This window comes from Mchenga conophoros, linkage group LG12 (assembly GCF_057382185.1).
Source record: "Mchenga conophoros isolate Kocher_MC1m ecotype Shallow Benthic linkage group LG12, M_conophoros_male_GT1.1, whole genome shotgun sequence".
Lineage (NCBI taxonomy): Eukaryota > Metazoa > Chordata > Actinopteri > Cichliformes > Cichlidae > Mchenga > Mchenga conophoros.
Genome location: NC_140537.1, coordinates 8,178,811 through 8,197,154, shown reverse-complemented (window position 1 = coordinate 8,197,154; position 18,344 = coordinate 8,178,811). Strand labels below are relative to the sequence as shown.

At 41.0% G+C, this 18,344-nt stretch overlaps 1 protein-coding gene across 2 annotated transcripts; it reads left to right on the top strand.

Moving 5' to 3' along the window:
* Nucleotides 1-779: 779 nt before the first annotated feature.
* Nucleotides 780-18,036, top strand: LOC146562100 (zinc metalloproteinase-disintegrin-like jararhagin). 2 transcript variants are annotated; one of them, XM_085293578.1, is made up of 22 exons: nucleotides 780-851; nucleotides 6,314-6,402; nucleotides 6,533-6,609; nucleotides 6,794-6,872; nucleotides 7,059-7,135; nucleotides 7,662-7,845; nucleotides 7,996-8,058; nucleotides 8,176-8,247; nucleotides 8,377-8,546; nucleotides 8,966-9,047; nucleotides 9,636-9,769; nucleotides 10,147-10,324; nucleotides 13,140-13,229; nucleotides 13,520-13,715; nucleotides 13,801-13,906; nucleotides 14,025-14,181; nucleotides 14,274-14,354; nucleotides 15,909-15,996; nucleotides 16,097-16,202; nucleotides 16,303-16,393; nucleotides 16,470-16,619; nucleotides 16,968-18,036. In XM_085293578.1, the coding sequence occupies exons 1-22, from the start codon at nucleotides 794-796 to the stop codon at nucleotides 16,998-17,000; spliced, it is 2,361 nt and encodes a 786-aa protein (XP_085149704.1). In that variant the 5' UTR covers nucleotides 780-793; the 3' UTR covers nucleotides 17,001-18,036. The 2 variants fall into 2 exon arrangements, with proteins under 2 accessions (XP_085149704.1, XP_085149705.1); XM_085293579.1 differs by lacking the exon at nucleotides 16,968-18,036 and having other exon boundaries at nucleotides 16,072-16,202; nucleotides 16,470-16,614.
* Nucleotides 18,037-18,344: the final 308 nt, after the last annotated feature.

Sequence of the window (18,344 nt, the reverse complement as noted above, 5' to 3'; positions counted from 1 at the left end):
AGGAACTCTGTATTCCTTGTCCACAGGTAAACGCAAAAAAGGAGTTTTAAAAAATCTCAGTTTTCGGTGATTCGAAATGCCGTTTACATGTGGACGAAACAGCTGGGTTTTCAAAAATACCCACGTAGGTGTGGACGTAGCGTAAAAGAGTTAGTAGTTTATTTTCTTATTACCTGTAATTTATTGCAGATTACTTGTATTTGCTTAATTGTTTACTAAATGTTCGAGGTGTGAAATAAACCGCAATGGAGCAAAATATGGGTGTATGTGGTTGGAGGATGTGTTTGTGCGTGTGCGCGCGTGTGCGCGCGCGCGGGAGGGGGGCGCGAACATTTTTCTTGTAGAGCTTACAAGACAATATCTATATTTGGAAAAAACTGTGAAACTTTATGATGTTTCTACATGTGTGTGACAAGTGCGACAACGGAAACAGCAAAGCTTAAACCACAACACACAGTGAGTCATACTGCTTATTTATGGCTTTTAAGGTGAGGTATTTTAAGTATCATTCATAAAAAAGGTGGGAGGTTTACAACCTCATTCCATGTACATGTCTAAATGAGAACTGATAAAGCTTAAGGTATATAGGACGTGAAAATTTGCCACTTAATAATTAAGTAAGAGCATGGAGCATGTTCTACATGTCACAACACAAGCAGTGGCGTGTTTGAGCCAGTTTGTAGAAGTGAATGTTTGTAAGAGGTAGGCGTGGTTAACAGAACAGGAACTCCTAGTTTATAAATTGTCATTACAATGCTGGTCTGCTCTGTCACACTCAGTTTGCACTTGGACAATGACACGAAACCTCCTATTGTGGGTCCTCATCCTATATGCCTCTCTCGAGCTCTCCGGTAAGTCACTGGATACTTTTACATCCACCAGCACACTGGCTACTTAATAACTAAAACCTAGTTTTGTCCTACCTTCTGTTTATTCAAACCTCTACCGGTGGCAGGTTTCTTTTCCTCAAGTAGTCCTCTAAATCTCCTAGCCAAGGACAATGTATTTTGTCCGGAATTAAAGACACTATGCTTTAACTCTGGTCTGTTTCATGTTTCGTGCTCAGATGAATTTGCCTCTCAGCCTTTTGCATTTGTTTACTAGACATGTGATTATAAAGGGAACATTAAAACACAGTGGCTGTGTCTCACGCCTGTTGAAAACACGTTTTGTGCACACTCATTACAGTCAAATAACAGAAAGAGGAAGAATTACTGTAAACACACTGCTAGTGTTGTGACGCTCCCTCAGAGTTAAGTTATGGAAAACAACAAAGCCAACACCCCCTCAGGTGCTACTATGTACCAGGTTATCAGGTAACCGTGACTCAGAGTCACTTAATCATTTATTCCAGGCAGGTTTTGCAGACTGGGAAATACAATCTTGAGTCACAAATGTTCTTGGTGAAGCAAAGGACTTTAATTTTGTAAATGTTTCTCCACAAAGTGAGAAGAGAATTAAGCAAAAGAAAAAAAGATGAAAATAATGGTTAATTATTTAATTAAATATACTGCATCTGGTTCCTGGAGCAAGTTATGGTACAGAATGGTCAGAAATTTACAGAACTGGCTACTGGGTGGGAGTCTTAGTCAAGAAAAATGCTACACTGAGAATGATGATTTTATGAGAAAATCTGGAATGCAGAAATAATTCCCATAAAAAGGAACTAATAATATTTTCTAGCTTAAGTTGAAATCAACTTAATAACTAAAACCTAGTTTTGTCCTACCTTCTGTTTATTCAAACCTCTACCGGTGGCAGGTAGAGGTTTTTTTTACAAATGTGATTATAATTTGAGAAGTTGCCCTTTTATTTAATCACGCTACTTCTGCAGGCTCTGTAAATCACACCTGATTTTCACTTTGTTTTACGTCAATACCAGTAATAATTGAGTAAAAATCCCCGCCTTGTGAATGTGATGTGGAACATTCTAAATACTGCATGGATTTGTGAGTTAGGGCAAAAAAAAAAATCAGCTGATGTCAATTCTTTTTTGTGTCAGGATAACGCAAAGATGGTAGTAAAACCCTAAAACGACCTCTTGGTAGCCTGGGGGGGGAATCAAAGAGCAACCTCTGCACCACCCATTAATGCAGGTTAGGTAGTATGTCAATATTTCTATGTGGACAATAAGAAACTATACCCGTGAGCTTAAAAAAATGTGAATTCTGCCAACATTAGTCTCCTGCTAAAACCAGGCAAAGACCCTTTATTTCCCTCAAGCTATCGTCCAATATCCCTTATAAATGTAGACATAAAAATAATCTGCAAAGCCCTCTCAAAAAGATTAGAGAAAATAACCCCCCTCTTAATTCATCCTGACCAAACTGGTTTCATAAAAGGTAGGCACTCATCAACAAACACTCGTAGATTACTTAATTTAATAGACTACTCATACAGTAAAAACACTGAAACTGTCATGGTCCTGGGCCGTGTTGGCCCAGTATTCTTAGTTCTCTTGTATTTTTGTATTCAGTTCCCTGTTTAGGTTCTGTTTCCTGAGTTGCCCTGTTATGTGGTTCCCTGTGTGCTTTCCCTTTGTGACTCTCACCCCCTGTGTGCCCCTCTATGTATTCATGAGCCCTTGTCCCCTTTCGTGTTTTATTCCATGTTTTCCCCAGCCTGTTATGTCTGTGTTCTCCCCGTGCTCTCTCCTCCTGTCTGAACCTCTGTACTTCCTGTTTTACTTTGACAGTCTCTCGTCAGTATGCGTCATGTTGTGTTCACTCCTGCCCTGTCTCGTTATGATTATCTGTGTCAGCTGTGTTCCCCGTGTGCTCCCACTTCCCTCGTTAACCCTCTGTGTATTTATGTCTGCGTCTCCCTCAGTTCTGTGTCGTAGTCTCCCTCATGCTGCGTGGATTTCCCTGTGTCTCTCTCCAAGTATTAGTTTATTGTGCCCAGTTTAAGTTTTGTATTTTCCTGTCATCTTGTCAGCAATAAAGCTGCCTTTTGAGTTCATCCCTTGAGTCCGTGAGTTTTGCGATTGGGTCCTCATCCTGCCTGCCACACAGCCGACCATGACAGAAACCACAATATTATCTCTAGATGCAGAAAAAGCGTTTGACAGAGCTAACTGGAAATTTTTATTTGCAAATTTACACAAATTTGGTTTTGGAAACTCTTTCATAAACTGGCTAAGATTGTTATATAATTCCCCAACAGCTTGTGTCAGAACAAATGACCAGACATCCTCCAGCTTCTCTCTCCTGAGGGGCACCAGACAGGGATGCCCACTCTCCCCTTCACTGTTTGCTCTTTTTATCTAACCATTAGCAGCAGCAATTAGGCTACAACAATTAAGGGCATAAAATGTAAGAAAGTAGAACATAAAAGCAGTCTCTATGCGGATAATGTGTTACTTTTTCTCCAAAACTCACAAACCAACCTTTCTGAGGTAATTACTCTAATAAACTGGTTTTCAAGAGTTTCAGATTATTCAATTAACTGGTCAAAATCTACAGTTCTCCCCATTAACTGCTCCTTCCATAATTCTTCTCCTGCCCCACTACAATCTGGAAATATTAAATATTTAGGTATTAAATTCAGAAATTTCAGACCTACCATTTATCAGCTCAAACATCAAAAGACATGAATGCTTTAAAAGTATTAACATCAGCTCTTCTCTGACAGCATGGTGGGAGTTTCTAAAAATAACAGAGTCTTCATTAATCCCATGCAGACGTACACCTATCTGGAACAACCCTGACATATTACAAAACAATAATATGATTAATCTTACAACACAAAACACTACATAGAGTGCACTATACAGGTCATCGGATGTTCTAGATGGGGTTTACATCTTCCAACAACTGCTCACACTGTCAAGGCAATGCACCAGACAATTACATCCACGCTCTTTGGTTCTGTCCACCAGTGCAGAAGTTTTGGCGCAGGATATGTGAAGACTTATCAAAGTGTCTGAAATGAAAAATTCCAACCTCCCCTTTAGTGTGCTTGTTGGGCAAATTGGATGATGTCACTACAGAAACTAATACAGTCCACATGGTTTTTACTGCCCTATGCATCGACAAGAAAACGGTCCTCATGAACTGGAAAAATAAAAATAATCTTAATTCAAGCCAATATAGAAACCATCTAATAGATCACATTAGTCTCGAGACAGCCTCTGCCACCACATTAGATCAATCCCTCTGGGCTACTTTGATCGGCTTCATCACCTAGCGGGGATGGGGGGTCGTGGTTTGGTCCCGCCTTCGCCATTGTGGTTGATGTGGAGGTGGGACGGGCTTAGGGCGTCTGGAGAATCCCTAGGGACGTTATCCCTGGAGGGCTTAACCCAGGGGTTGTGGTCATAACCTGGTTAGTGGCTCTGGTCGCTCTTAGAGGTTGTTCTCCTTGTGGCCGCGTATAGTAGGGCTGGAGGAGGGTCTGTGCTGGCGGACGTAGGTTACTGGCCTGGTAGCCTGGCTGCCCCTAAGTGGATCCGGGGCAGGCGTGGGGGCTTGGGGTTCTGGGGTGCTTCGCCTCTGTGCTAGGGCTCTGGCTGGGCCTTGGGGGCTTCGGTCCTCCTTGGTGTGTTGCCGAGGTTGTGGGCGGATGGGTGCACGGGGGCTCAGCCCTGGCGCAGGGGGCCTCTGGTGCATCGGCCTAACTAGGGGGCTCTTCAACTGACAGGAAGTTTGTTCCATCCTTGTAGGAGTCCACTCTGTAGGTGGGGGAGAGTCACAGGAGAGGTGGAGAATAAACTTAACCTGGGTGTCTACTGTCTTGTACAGTCTGGGAGATGATTGAATGTTAGGGTGGGTACAGTTTCCTCTGCGGTGGGGTCGGGTGGGCTGCCCCGGGTCCTGTGGGGCTGGGCGGTCCTGCTGCCGTAGGCCCCGGTCTGGATGGGCCTGGAATCCCAGGCCCTCCAAAGGCCTATCTCCCCTCACCACACTCCCTGCCGGTAACTGATGCCCTCAGGGGTCGGTGCGTTGGTGGTTCTTGGTGTCCGGGGCTGGGCGCTCAGGTATGTACCAGCTCACTCCCGGTGCCTACTTGGCAGGGCCTGGTGCCTGTTGCTCGGTCAGGCCTCTTCCGGGGCAAAGGGGGCCCTCGGGCCTCCAGCCTCTGGGCCTGCGGCTCTGGCACAGCTGGCTGCCGGCAGAGCCGGCGGACACACCACTGCAGCCCCTCTGGCTTCTGCTCCGTGGCTACTGGGTGACCCCTCACCTGGGGCTCTCCTCAGCTCTTCCCAGGAAGGTGGCACGGATGCCCCTCTGGTGGTCCTCCTTGGGCTCTCGCACTCTGGGGCCTCTGGATGTCTGGAGCCTGGATCTCCTCCATGCCTGCTTCATGCCCTGGGGGACGGGGCTATGGCTCTCTACATCCTCTAGCAGACCATTACATGGGGAAACCTTTTGAATACAAGCGCGCTGATCCACACAGGTGTGCACACGGGTGTTCACTGTTCATAGACATAAACTACACCTTTATTGGCTGTTATTTCCAAGCACATTGTGCGCTGTCGGTTCTGTTTGCTACACAACAACATTCAATATTTAGTATTTACTGCTGTTTACACTTAGCTAGATTAACGCGATGGTGTTGTGTTTAGTATGTTGCCCTTTTTTTTTTCTTGTTTTCTCTTCTTTTTCTCTCAACAGGTGATCCAGGACATTTTTTTTCTCTTCTTTCTCTTTTTAAGTGCCCTTTCTCACTGTCCCTCTCCCCTTCTGTTTTTCTTTTCCTTCATCTTTCTTTCTCCCTTTCCTATCCCTCAGTCATGTCTGTCCCGTCTGTAACAACTGAAAATAAAATAAATAATAACAACAAAGGTTGATCAAATGGACCAATACGGCAAGGCCGTGATGATCCATTTGGCAGACAACAATTCTGACGGCTAAAGAACCAAATGGGACAGGCAATAAAAGTGGTTCACCTCTTTCTCCAGGGGACATGATTGCGAAAGCATTCATGTGACTAACTTGATATAAGGCTATAAACTTTCTGTTTACAAAAGGCTTTGTTACCAGGAATGCACTTAAAAACTTGAGAATGTAACTTTAATCAAATGTTTAAAGTCACGATGATCACATGTTTGCAACATAAATGACATTTGGAATGGGATATCAAATTATGTAGTCAGGTTAGTTTTTTTGTTGTTGTTTTATTGGTTTGGTTCAAAATAAATAGATACATAAAACTTATAGAAAAGCAGGATGTAAACAGACGAGATTAGGTAGCTCAAATATTGAAAGCAATGAGTTAAGCATTCGACTAATTACAAAATAGACCCTGTTGACACTAGCATCCAAAATTAATATCCTTTTTCTAATCACACATATGTGATTCACTTCCACAGGAAGCCATGGTCCTGAATTTGAGGAGGGAAAGCACTATGAGGTGGTTCGACCGGTCAGACTTCACACAATCAGAAAAAGACACACAGAGGTTTCTTTTCTTTTCTATTTTAAATCCTGTGATGACAATCAAATCAGCTGCTGTTTTTCTCCTGATTATGTAAAATAAAAAAATAAAAATGAATGACTAGAAGCAAAATTTCCTGTTTTTTTGCCCACAGTACCACAGACCAGACACTCTTACGTATGCAATGACTGTGGGCGGACAAGACATAGAAATGCAACTTGAAAGAAATAAGTAAGTTTTTACTTCCCTAAACCTGTGTGTCTGTGCAGTGTGAGAAAATAAGTGGACAAATGGATATACAAGTAATGTAAAATATCCTGTTTCAAAATAAGCAAATTTTTTTTGAATAAACTGGAATTAGACTCACTCTTCACATCAAATAATGTTATGTTATTCTTTATCTTTCTGTATTCAGTGAATTACTTACCAAAGATTACACTGAGTCTTACTACCAAGAAGATGGGACTCGAGTCACCACAGTACCGAATGACATTGTAAGTGTTTGCGTTTGTAGACAAACTTACCTCAAACTTACAGCTGTAAAATTGCACATTTTACTAGATTTAAAACGCTTCAAAGGCTTTTAAGGCTGTTAGTGAACGCTGGAGACATAAGCAGATGAAAAGAAAGTTACATGTTGTCATTTAATAACACAGTCACCATTTTCATGTCCTTGCCAGGATCACTGCTTCTATCATGGGAGGATTGTGAACGACAGTGAGTCATCTGTTAGCATCAGTACCTGTGATGGACTCAGGTGAGCCACCGTCTTAATCTTTTCTTTATTTAAACTGTCATGACATCTTTCCAAAGCGATACCCACCCATGCTGTCTGTCATAATAATTCAAATAACCTCACAGTTTCATTCCTTTGTTGTATTAAGCCTTCATATGAGATGAATAGATTTCAGGCCACCTTGGTTCACCAGAAACAAGTTGTGAAAATACTCTCATTACTATTTAGATGTTAACCTTATCCTAACCCTCAACCAAACCTCACCTCACAGTGACTCTAACTTTAATTAAACCAAAACATTACATTAACATTAACATGTATAATGATTAACATGATGTCAGCATGTTAAAGTTCAGGAAAACAAAAACAAAAGTGCTAAAAGCCACTAAAATCACACTGCAATAATAACAATCTTGAAGTGAAAACAACACAAGAGGAAGTTTGGCCCAATTAAGTCTTTAGATGACAGTGGATAGGTTCCTGAGTTGAGTCAGCCTCAAAGCAACATCTGAAAAATGAATGAACTAACCAGCATGATTTGGTTTAGGGGTTACTTCAGAACATCTGCTCAAAGGTACCTGATTGAGCCACTATCCAGTAACGATGAGGGGGATCATGCAGTGACAACTTTTAATGAAAAGAACTTCACGCCTGCCGTGTGTGGGGTCACTAACACCAGCTGGAGTGACGACTATGAACCTCCAACAAGCCGCAGCCGCTCTAGATCAGGGGTAACACAATTAGTTTTGTCCTCTTCACCAGAGTTCCTCCAAGTCATGACCTCTGAAACCTTTTAGGTCTTCAAACTATCTAAGTTAAATGTGACAGAGTTTAAGTAGACATGCCCAAAAGTCTTCATTTGTGTTGTTCTTTTTCTTCAGGGTATTTCTATTGTACAGCAGCAGAAATACGTTGAGCTCGTCCTTGTTGCTGATAATCGCGCGGTAAAATTAATCTTCTTTTCTAACTTTTAAATTTTTTCCCCTTGGTTTGCAAAATTTGATTTTTATAAGATAAACTGGTGAGAAGCAGGATGAGAAATTTGTCTTGTGGTGTTTCAGTATGTGAAGATGAACAGGGATCAAAAGAAGATGAGACAGAGAATATTTGAGATTGTCAACTTTGTCAACATGGTGAGTCTGTTTTTTTGCTATTTCTATACAGATTCCATACCAATACAGACGCACTGTACTACATACTGTTCTGCAGTAGCTGCTAGCAGTTGGAGTATAATGTTGCATCCCCAATGTTGTCTTCTTCAGGTCTACAAACCTCTGAGGACCTTTATTGCTCTGGTGGGGTTGGAGATATGGACGAATGGTGACCTGATCTCTGTGACCCCCCCAGCAGGAGCAAACCTGGATGCTTTCATGAAGTGGAGAAACTCTGAGCTGGTGACGAGGATAAAACATGACAATGCACATCTTATAAGGTATGGATAAATTGTATAAGTAGAATCAGTCAGACTCAAATCACGTGGAGCAAAATGTCTCCTACTTTCAACAGTAACCGAGCAGGAAAGAGAAAACTAATTTCAGAAATCTGAGTTGTGAGTATCCATATTTTTTTTCTCCCAGGTTAAACCGGCCTGACACATCAGCTTAAGAGGTTTTAAGCTTCCACATAACGCTTGTGTAACTTGTGTTTTATACACAAGATACAACCACAAGCAGATCCATTATTGAATCTTAAATAAGAATGTGCTTGAATGTTCACACCTCAACATTCAGGAAAATTCACAGTAGCTAATCTAATCTAATCTAATCTAATCTAGTAGTAGCTAGATTAGTGAGTAGATGGATGATATGAATCCTGTATATGAATTTAAGACTTTCTGATCTTCTCTTTCAGTGGTATCGACTTTGAAGGACCAACTGTGGGTCTTGCTTTCATCGGGACTCTCTGTTCTGGTCACTCTGTCGGCGTAGTACAGGTGAGGTGTTCATGCTTCCCAGATGATGTATCTCACTGACTTCATAACTTCTGCCCTTGCTTCATGCTGTGGTAAATGTGAATTTTGGAAACATGTTCCTAAATCCATTTAGTTCAGTCATTCCTTTGCCCCTCAAAAATCAACTTAATTGTTTATCTGATACTTTGATTAATGACCAAATACCAGAGAAAATAAATGACAGTTCCATCAATTTATCACTAACATGTAGTGACCACTTCCTGCTAAAAGAGAAAAACTAAGTTAAATTATGATCTAGAACTAGACTCGGTCTACAAAGTCTTCTTTGCACATTTGAGATGCACACATCTCCATAAGTGCAACGTGGAAAACTCATTCTTTGACTAATCATGAATTTTTCACAAAATCCTTTAAAACATTTTCCTCCTTTTTGCACTGCACTTGTAGACCACTACACTAACTCTGTCAATAGATCCATGCAGTCTGAAAGTCCCGACTGAATAGACTGAGAAAATGTTAAAACTGAGACAAACATGTGACATTATTGTGTTGCTCTCTCTTGCTGTTAGTAAATTTTTGCTGCTTTCTTGTGCTTCATTTTTTTCTTAGGATCACAGTGATGCAGCCATAGCAGTGGGAGCAACACTGTCTCATGAGATGGGCCACAACCTGGGCATGGACCACGATGACTCCAGTGGTTGTTTATGTTCTGACGATAGCTGCATCATGGCAGCAGCCCTCAGGTAAGAAAAGCTGACTTGAGACATCCTTCAAGTTGAATGCAGATTCTTTCTGTTAGCAAATAAATTCAGGCTATAACAAGTGACCGTAAATAAACAATACGAGCCTTACAAACCTCACTAAATGTTTTGATCATCATAACATGTTTCATTTGGTACAACAACATAATAACTGTGTGTATTGGACCAAAAAGGAGGTCAGCTGGTGCAGCTCTTAATCTCACATGACTGAAGAACGTGTGTGAGCATGTTTGGTGCGTACGTGCTGTATATGTACCACCATACCGCTTTTGTGCAGCCATGTCTTCCTAGTGTCAGACACTGATCAAGATAACACAAAAAAAGATAATAATACTAATAATGTGTTTGTTCCTCTTCAGCTGGAAAACTCCTCGAAGCTTCAGTAGCTGCAGCAGCAGCAAATATGAAAAGTACCTAACAAGCCGCAGCCCCAGCTGTCTGCTGGACAAACCAGACTACAAGAGTGTCGTGGCTCCCGCGGTCTGTGGAAACGGCTTCAAAGAGGAAGGAGAGCAGTGCGACTGTGGTTCGGTGCAGGTAAATAATCACATCAGCTGCTTAAAAGTTTTATTGTGTAGCAAGTTGATGATCGCATCTGGTGAATCTGGTGAGTTTTATTCATTTAAAAGCAAATCACAACAACAACTGTCTGAAGGGATTTTGTAAGATAGAGGTCTTATAACAACACAGCGAAAACCCCAACAATCAAATAACTGCCTATGAGCAAACATTTGGCAACAGTGGGAGTGAAAACCCCTTTTTAACAGGAGGAAAGCCCTCAGCAGCCTAGGCCTATTGTAGCTTTACAAACTTCTATTTCTTTATGTCTTGCTGGCCTCTCACTTACAGAGACTAGTTGATAAACAGTGTAGCAGTACAAATGTATTTATTACTATTATGCCATAATTCTGATCTGTGTCTGTGCATGCTCAGGTCTGAAATGGCTTCTGCCTTACAGCTATTGATTTCTCAGAATGGAATTCAGCTCCATGTTTCCTTTGTCTGATCTTGACTCTTTAATGAGGTGCTTGCTCTGAGACAAAAAAAACTTTCAGATGCACACCAGATATGTACCTTCTTCGAATGGGCCTGAGCCTGTGCATTCAGACAGATATTTATTTTTTCAAGGCCCAGTATTCAACTGACTTCTACCAGAAGCTGAAGAACTGCTGATTTTTTTCTTTTTTGCAGTATTACTTGGAGTATGTGCTTATGTGTTGTCTTAACACTTTTATGTAGTGTTAAGACTATATCTATAGAATGACAGTGATAGTGTAGCTGAACAGAAATGATTGTTTTAAGTGAACTTCCGTGTTATGCAAACACTTTTTCCAGTGTGTCTGAGAACAGTTTTTTGTTTGCTTGCGATGTGTAACAGCTGAACAGCTTGTGGTTTTCAGTGAGACAAACATTCCAGTCAGAGTGATGTTTAGACCTGTTTTCACCTCTGCTGGAATTCAACAAGGAAAGATCATTAGAAGGAACTGAACGTGATTTATTGATGTACAAAACAGTATTCAGTGGTGTTTATAGATTCGACTCTGATGGCCCATCACAGCAGAACGGAATCCAAGCTATGATGCTAATTAGTGCAACAGCACAAACTACCATCATCAAAGCAGCATGGTGAGTGAGAAAATTGTAAGATGGTTCCAGATAGTGAAGAGAAAGTGCGAAGCAGACTAAACACTGAAACTGTGATAAGGCTCAAGGGAGATAAGGCATGAGTGTGGACTGGGGTAAAGAGAGAGAAGCAGAGCCTGTAGGCTCAAGGCTGCTGTAGGCCAGAAGACCAAGCATAGATCCTGCGACAAAGCTGAGAGCTGTCAAAGGACAGAAGAGAGCGAAAACAGGCAATGGTACATTAATGCATTGAGATCACTTTAATTATTTGTAGAGCTCAGTACTTCCACAGTACTTGAGCATCTTGGTAACCAACATGACTGGGGGAGGGGCAGATTCTGGCCTAAGCAGGTCAGACTCTGGGAAGTATGCCTCATGTCTCTGAAACTAAAAACAGGTTATTCGTCAGGTCACAGCTTTCACCCAGTTTTACGCATGACCCTGCTGAAAACTGCAAAACCAACAAAAATGTGTTGATGATTGTATGAGTGTGATGAGTTTACTGATCCACTTCTGCACTTAGAGAAAATGTCTCTCCTGTTTGTTTCCTATTTTGCTTCTGGAATCTAAGATATGTTTTTCTTTTTATCCTCAAATCTCATCCTGGGAACGGCAGCAAGAAGCAAATTAAATTGGACTTTACCTTTCAGTATTCCTGAATTCTTGTGCATAGAAGAAACACTGGAAGCTGGGAAATTAAAGATGGCCCAGGGAAGAAACAATGTTGCAGAGGCCAGTGATAACAGAAACCAACATGTGGAGACTCAAGCAGCACTCCCAGGGTGGAATGTTGGCTGATTAAGACATCTGTATGCTGTTTATGCTTCCCATACAGACGATGGTGATGCCTGATATGGAAAGGATTGTAAAAGCAGTTTGTTGGGGAGAGTGACAGAGTATGCATTTTAACATCCCCATAGACTACCAATGCAACGGAGATTAACTCAGTCACTCATTCCACGTCATACTGAACAAAACATGGTATCCTTTTTGCAAACTTTGTTTCTTTTATGGAGCGCAACCCCAGATGTGCTCACTGGATATTAACTGATTGAAAAGCCCAAACGGGCACGTGACTTCACAAGTACATCGAGTCCTCACTCGCCCCAGCTGGTTTCAAAACACCAGGATGTGCAAATGCGGATGATGTTGGCTCTTTCAACCACAGGGGTGCTGCAATAAGCAAAAACAGCTCGTTGTGTCTTACATTTTTTTTTGATTACCAAAGTCTTTCTTTTGTTAGGTGGTACTTTGAGATGAAATCCATTAAATATGGCAGCTGTGTCGCACAGAAGTTTGGGTCTTTGTTTTCCAAAACTGTGGTTATATTGAAAAAACAGATTTTAAATTATAAGTTTGTGGTATTTTGTTTACAACACTTTCTTACATGTTTGTACTTCAGACTCAATAATGGTCTTATACCACAAAAGTTCCTGAAAATCAAGAAATAAGGAAGTAGAAAGTAGAAACTGAGAACAGTGATTATACACTATATTGGTGACACTCGACATTGCTCTTAGTAGTTTGAACATCGTGATTTGTGATCATGAGGCCAGCAGACACCCACAGTGGAAATCATTCATCAGGTTCTTTTCTATGTGTCAATAAACCATCAAACCTAGTGATAAAGATTCCTCACGGGAGCAGAGCAAACAGATGTTTAATAATGCATCCCAGCAGTAAGACCCAACAGCAGCCTGATGAGTTCTAATATATCTTGTCCCCGTAGGAGTGCACCAATCCCTGCTGCAACGCCACCACCTGCACCCTGAAAGAGGGTTCACAGTGTGCTGAAGGCGAGTGCTGTGAGAACTGTAAGGTGAGTCAGTAAGAAGACAGATCAGTGTAACTGGTGTCACTTATTTTCATCCCTGGAAGTCTCTCCTCTGGCTGTAGTGATCCAGTTGTTTGCTCAGCTACAGTCCTCAAGTAATTAGAGAATCTTGCAAATGCTTGAACCAACACCACAGTATTGCATTTTGATATTTTGTTTACAGTGCTCACGCAGTCAGAGTGTTTGACATAGCGCTGGAATTTTTAATCATATAACACTTTAAGAAAAACAATGTTTCAGATAACTTACACGTTGATGGTATATGCTCGGCACAGATCTTGCCTACCTCCAGACAGTGCCGTTCAAAGCAGGATGACTGTGATCTGGCAGAGTACTGTGATGGGAAGAGCACGACCTGTCCGGAGGATGTGTTTGCTGTGAATGGGCTCCCATGTGATGGAGGCCAAGGGTACTGCTACAACGGTCAGTGTCCACAGAGACCTAAGCAGTGTGTCAAGATGTATGGATCAGGTAAGTATCCTGTCAATACGCATATGGATGTATGTGAAAGTCATATGGAGAGTTAGGTTTTTATGCAATCTTCTGCTGCTATCAGGTGCTAAGGAGGCCAAACAAGGATGCTATAACTACAACACCAGAGGAGTCTACTATGGCTTCTGCAAACGCCCCTCAAATAATCAGTTCATCCCCTGTCAGCAAGAGTGAGTCCCAGTAGAACGTACAGGGCAACAGTTGCTCTGCAGCCGACCCTTATTTTGATTCTTCGTTCTTCATATTAACCAAACATGATCAGAAACAAACACTGTCTTTCTTTTGCAGAGATGTTCTTTGTGGAAAGCTCTTCTGTGAAGGCGGTAATGACAACCCAAACTATGGCCGGATGGTCGCCATCGGCACATGCAAGGCAGTGTTCTTCTCAGACACCACCGGTGACCAAGGCCTGGTGGAAACGGGGACTAAATGTGGAGATGGAAAGGTAGCAGGCTTCCTGAATCCACTTTTTGCTTACTGCATCTACAGTGTAGAACAAAATAAAGTTAAATATATGTCTGACTTGTCTTTTCCAAGGTGTGCAGCCAGAATCAGTGTGTGGATCTGCAGACGGCATACAGAAACACCAACTGTTCAGCAAAATGCCCAGGCCATGCTGTGAGTATATGATGACACCAAAAACTGATCCATTGAGGTGGAACTGATTTATAACAGTTTTGTGCTGGACTGTACATTCTGGTATTTTCATTATTAGTTCATCTGTTTTCAAAAGGTTATCAAGAGGAGAAGCTGCGTACCCTCATAGTTGTGAACAGGGTTCTAAAGCTTTTAAAGACTTTAATGCCACTGAGAGTGAAATTTAAGATCAACTTTACAAAATCAAAGGGTTAAAAGTAGTTTTTGTGTGATTTCTCGCTGCAAAGTTTAACTAAATCCTTTGTTAGCCGGGGGCAGCTAATCTACCATATCCATGTTTAAAATGTAGCTTAGGTGTGAAAGGTGGATGGAGTCACTGTCATAGCCTGCATTGACTTTTGGACTTAATGTTTTATAACTTCAATCTTAATGGGGTCATATTGGTCATGGCATGTTTGCATTTTGGAGCCAAAAGTAAAGTTGTAAGCTAATACTAGCATTTTGGTAAATGACCTGGATCCATGAGAGGTCTCACTCACTGACTCAAACTAATGGAAGTTTGGCCTAGCAGACAGATTCTGAGGTTAACTTTGTTTTCAAGGCTATATGCACACATTTTAATACTGTTAAATTGGTCAGTTTAGCACTGTGGTCTACTCACATTTGATAGCCAGCTTCAATCAGCCATTCAGCTGCAGCTTTTGGGATTTATCACTGCTGACTTTATTGTTCAGTCCCAGAGGTAACGACTTCGTAGAAATAAGGGGAAAAAATGCATCATTTTGGAATTTTGTTAATATTCTGTGTATTTTGCAAATTTTAAACCCAGGATTTTACAGGATTTCCCCCCTCTGCCAAAAAATCAGTTTCATCTGTAGCAAACTACAATACAATAACACCATAAAATAATGATAAAATAAATAAAAAATTGTGAAACATAACCTAAATATTTGAAGTGGATGTGATAACCACACCAATGGTGGCCATGCAGCTCCAGTTGTTTTAAAAGGTTTAGGCCCTGTAAAGACAAAGACACCCTTCTAAGGCATCCCTGAAATGCTGATGTGAGATATACAAGACATGCCCAAACTTACTCGTGTAGGCTTCTTTAGAACCACGTGTAAACATTTACAACTGCAGTGTGATTGCAAATATGCACTAAATAAGTGTCCAATTTAAAAAGAAAAAAATATTTTAAAAAAACCATATAACAAATTCTTTTTTCACTTTTTGAAATGTGAATGAAATGAGAAAAACTTGAAAACCTCTAAATATTTTTAATTTAACTTTATTTTATAAAATGGCTCAAGCAAGCAACAACTCTTAGTTAATCATAATAATATAATTTAGCCTAGCATCTTATTCATATTTTACTTATAGTCTATGCAAAATGAAATAAAACTAACTAGAGTCAATTTGTCAGAAGCTAAAGCGATAATATAATATACACTATAACTATATACTGGGTAAATCTAGTTAACTACATGGCACCAGTTATACTGGGGCTGAGTGTTTTATATTACTTAAATTCTACTTAAAGTCTAATAATGGCAACATCTTCTTTGTGCTTTCCAGGTGTGCAACCACAAAAGTGAGTGCCAGTGCGAGCCTGGGTGGACGCTTCCTAACTGTGACTCAGTGGACACAGCTTTTAGTGGTACTGGTAAGAGTCATCTACTTCAGTCTACAGATTAAGTTCAATTTACTGTGTCATGTTGCACAACTACAACCCAAGCAGACCGGTTTTTCTTCTGTCTCTGTAGGAAAAACTATTGTCATTGCAGTCACGGTTACACTACTAGTCCTAGGCATCATTGCTGCCATCGCAGGAATCATCTGGAAAAAGCAACAAAGTCCCATCCTGCCAACGTGAGTAATCATGACACTAATGGAGGCCATTGTATGCCTCTGTTTCTGCAAACTCGCCTCCATGAGGGTCATCACCTGTTGATTCAATCTGTGTTTGCAGTGCAACAAATCAGAGGAAGCAGATAGCCGTGCAGAACCCGGCTTACCACAGCAAACAGCCTCCACCCAGTTACCCTGCATCAGGCCAACAGGTGATGTTCTGAATGGAGCTGGAATTTGATCTAAAAACTGTTCCGACACGTTTCTAATGATACCTGAAATTTGTAGGCTGGCAGACCAAAGCGTGAAGGACCTCCACCTCCACCACCTGCAGCTGGGACCAAACCCAAACCAGTCATTCAGATCCACAGAACTGCACCAGCTCCACCAGGGAACAAACCCACACCACCCATTTCAAACTACACAGCTGCACGGCAGGTACCAGAGCTCACCAGCCTTTAACCCGTTTTCTTTACTATTTCAGCTGGAAAAAAACCTTCCCCATAGATTAACCAGCAACTCTTTAATTTGATTGGATAACAAAAAAAGCACATATAATTGGTTGGTTGTCTCCTTTGTTGGCTAGCTTTCCCAAAAAAAAAAGTGAGTTAAAAGATGCTAAACCATTTCATAAAGTTAATGACCATTTTACTAATTCTGTTCTCAGTGCTGTAAGTGATTCATTTTATATTACACACAGTCATCTGAAGATAAAAATAAACATAAAAATTAGCACAGTGTCACTTTAACATTTTTGGACATATCCATCTCTCTTTTGTCCTCCAGGCTCTGAGGCCAGTTCCTCCACCAAAGGTCTGATGTCTGCGTGGTGCCATCTCTTAGCAGCTCTTATTGCTCTCAGTAGGAGGCTGGCGTCACCGCTTTCTCAGTGCTGAAGCAACATTTCTACAATGACTCACAGATTGCACGAGGAGCAGGCCAGACTCTGATTGTTACTAGCATGCCATCCGCTGATGTCGTCATCGCTTTATATTTTCTAAGGCACTTTTTCATACTGCAGGGTTAGAGATACAGACAAGTATCTCTACTAGTGTTCGTATCTCTAACAAGGCAAGTGCAAGTACAGGCATCCCTGACTCTGAATGTGACTTATAACTCTTTTTATCACAGTAATGGCACAGAATATGAGTGTGTGTGCATGACCTAATGAAAATGTTATAACAGTTTTCAGAATTTGTTACAGTTTCATATTTCATTTGTGTTTTTAAAATCCTTATAAATTTCGCTGACTTTAATGTGACAGTCAAAAATCGGAGTGCGATGCTCTGTTGCACCCTACAGTGCTCTGCTTTAAAGTGAATGCACTCAGAGAACTCAAAGCCACCAGCTGAACATTATGAAGCACCTTAAGAGTCTGTTTTTTTTAAATATTTTAAACCATGCTTTCTCTTATGACACTGTAAAAATTTGAGTTGTATTTATATTTTTATCTAAATGTACATATTTATCTACTTTGTTTACAAAATCAGACTTCTGCATGAGTAGAGAAAGAACAGAAGCAATGAGCTTCTTATTGGTGCCTTTTTTGAAGCTGGACCACTAAACGTGTATACAAGATTAGGTCTCACATGCAAGTGGTAAGACACATATCATTTGCCACACCATTAAAATGAGCGACTGTGATGTTTTTTAATGTTGATGTTGTATAATTCTTCTTAATTCTTATATTGAAACATTTTGTTTTACATTTATTTGCATTATGGTTGTTTCCCAATATTTTTTTTACTATAATATTGTCCTGCTGTATACTTTGTCCTATGCACTTACTTTGTAAAGCGGGATCATGCTGTACAATGATTAAATAAAAGTGATTAAGTGACTAACAGATGAAGAACCTTATCCTGTTACACGGTGGCACATAATAAGGGCTGAGATCAATTAAATAGCAAGTGAATGGACAGTTCTTAAAGCTGATGTGTTGGAAGCAGAACAATGGAACAACAATGGAATGGAGCCTATCCCAGCTGTCAAAGGGTGTTAGGTGGGATACACCCAGTGTAGGGTTTACACATTAAGAGAGAACTATTCACACTTCGAGCCAATTTAGAATCACCAGTGAACCTACAGGTGCTGTCTTTACACTCTTGTAGGGTCCAAGTTGGCCATAAAGCGAGCAGGTTTCATCCGGCCATAAAAATACTT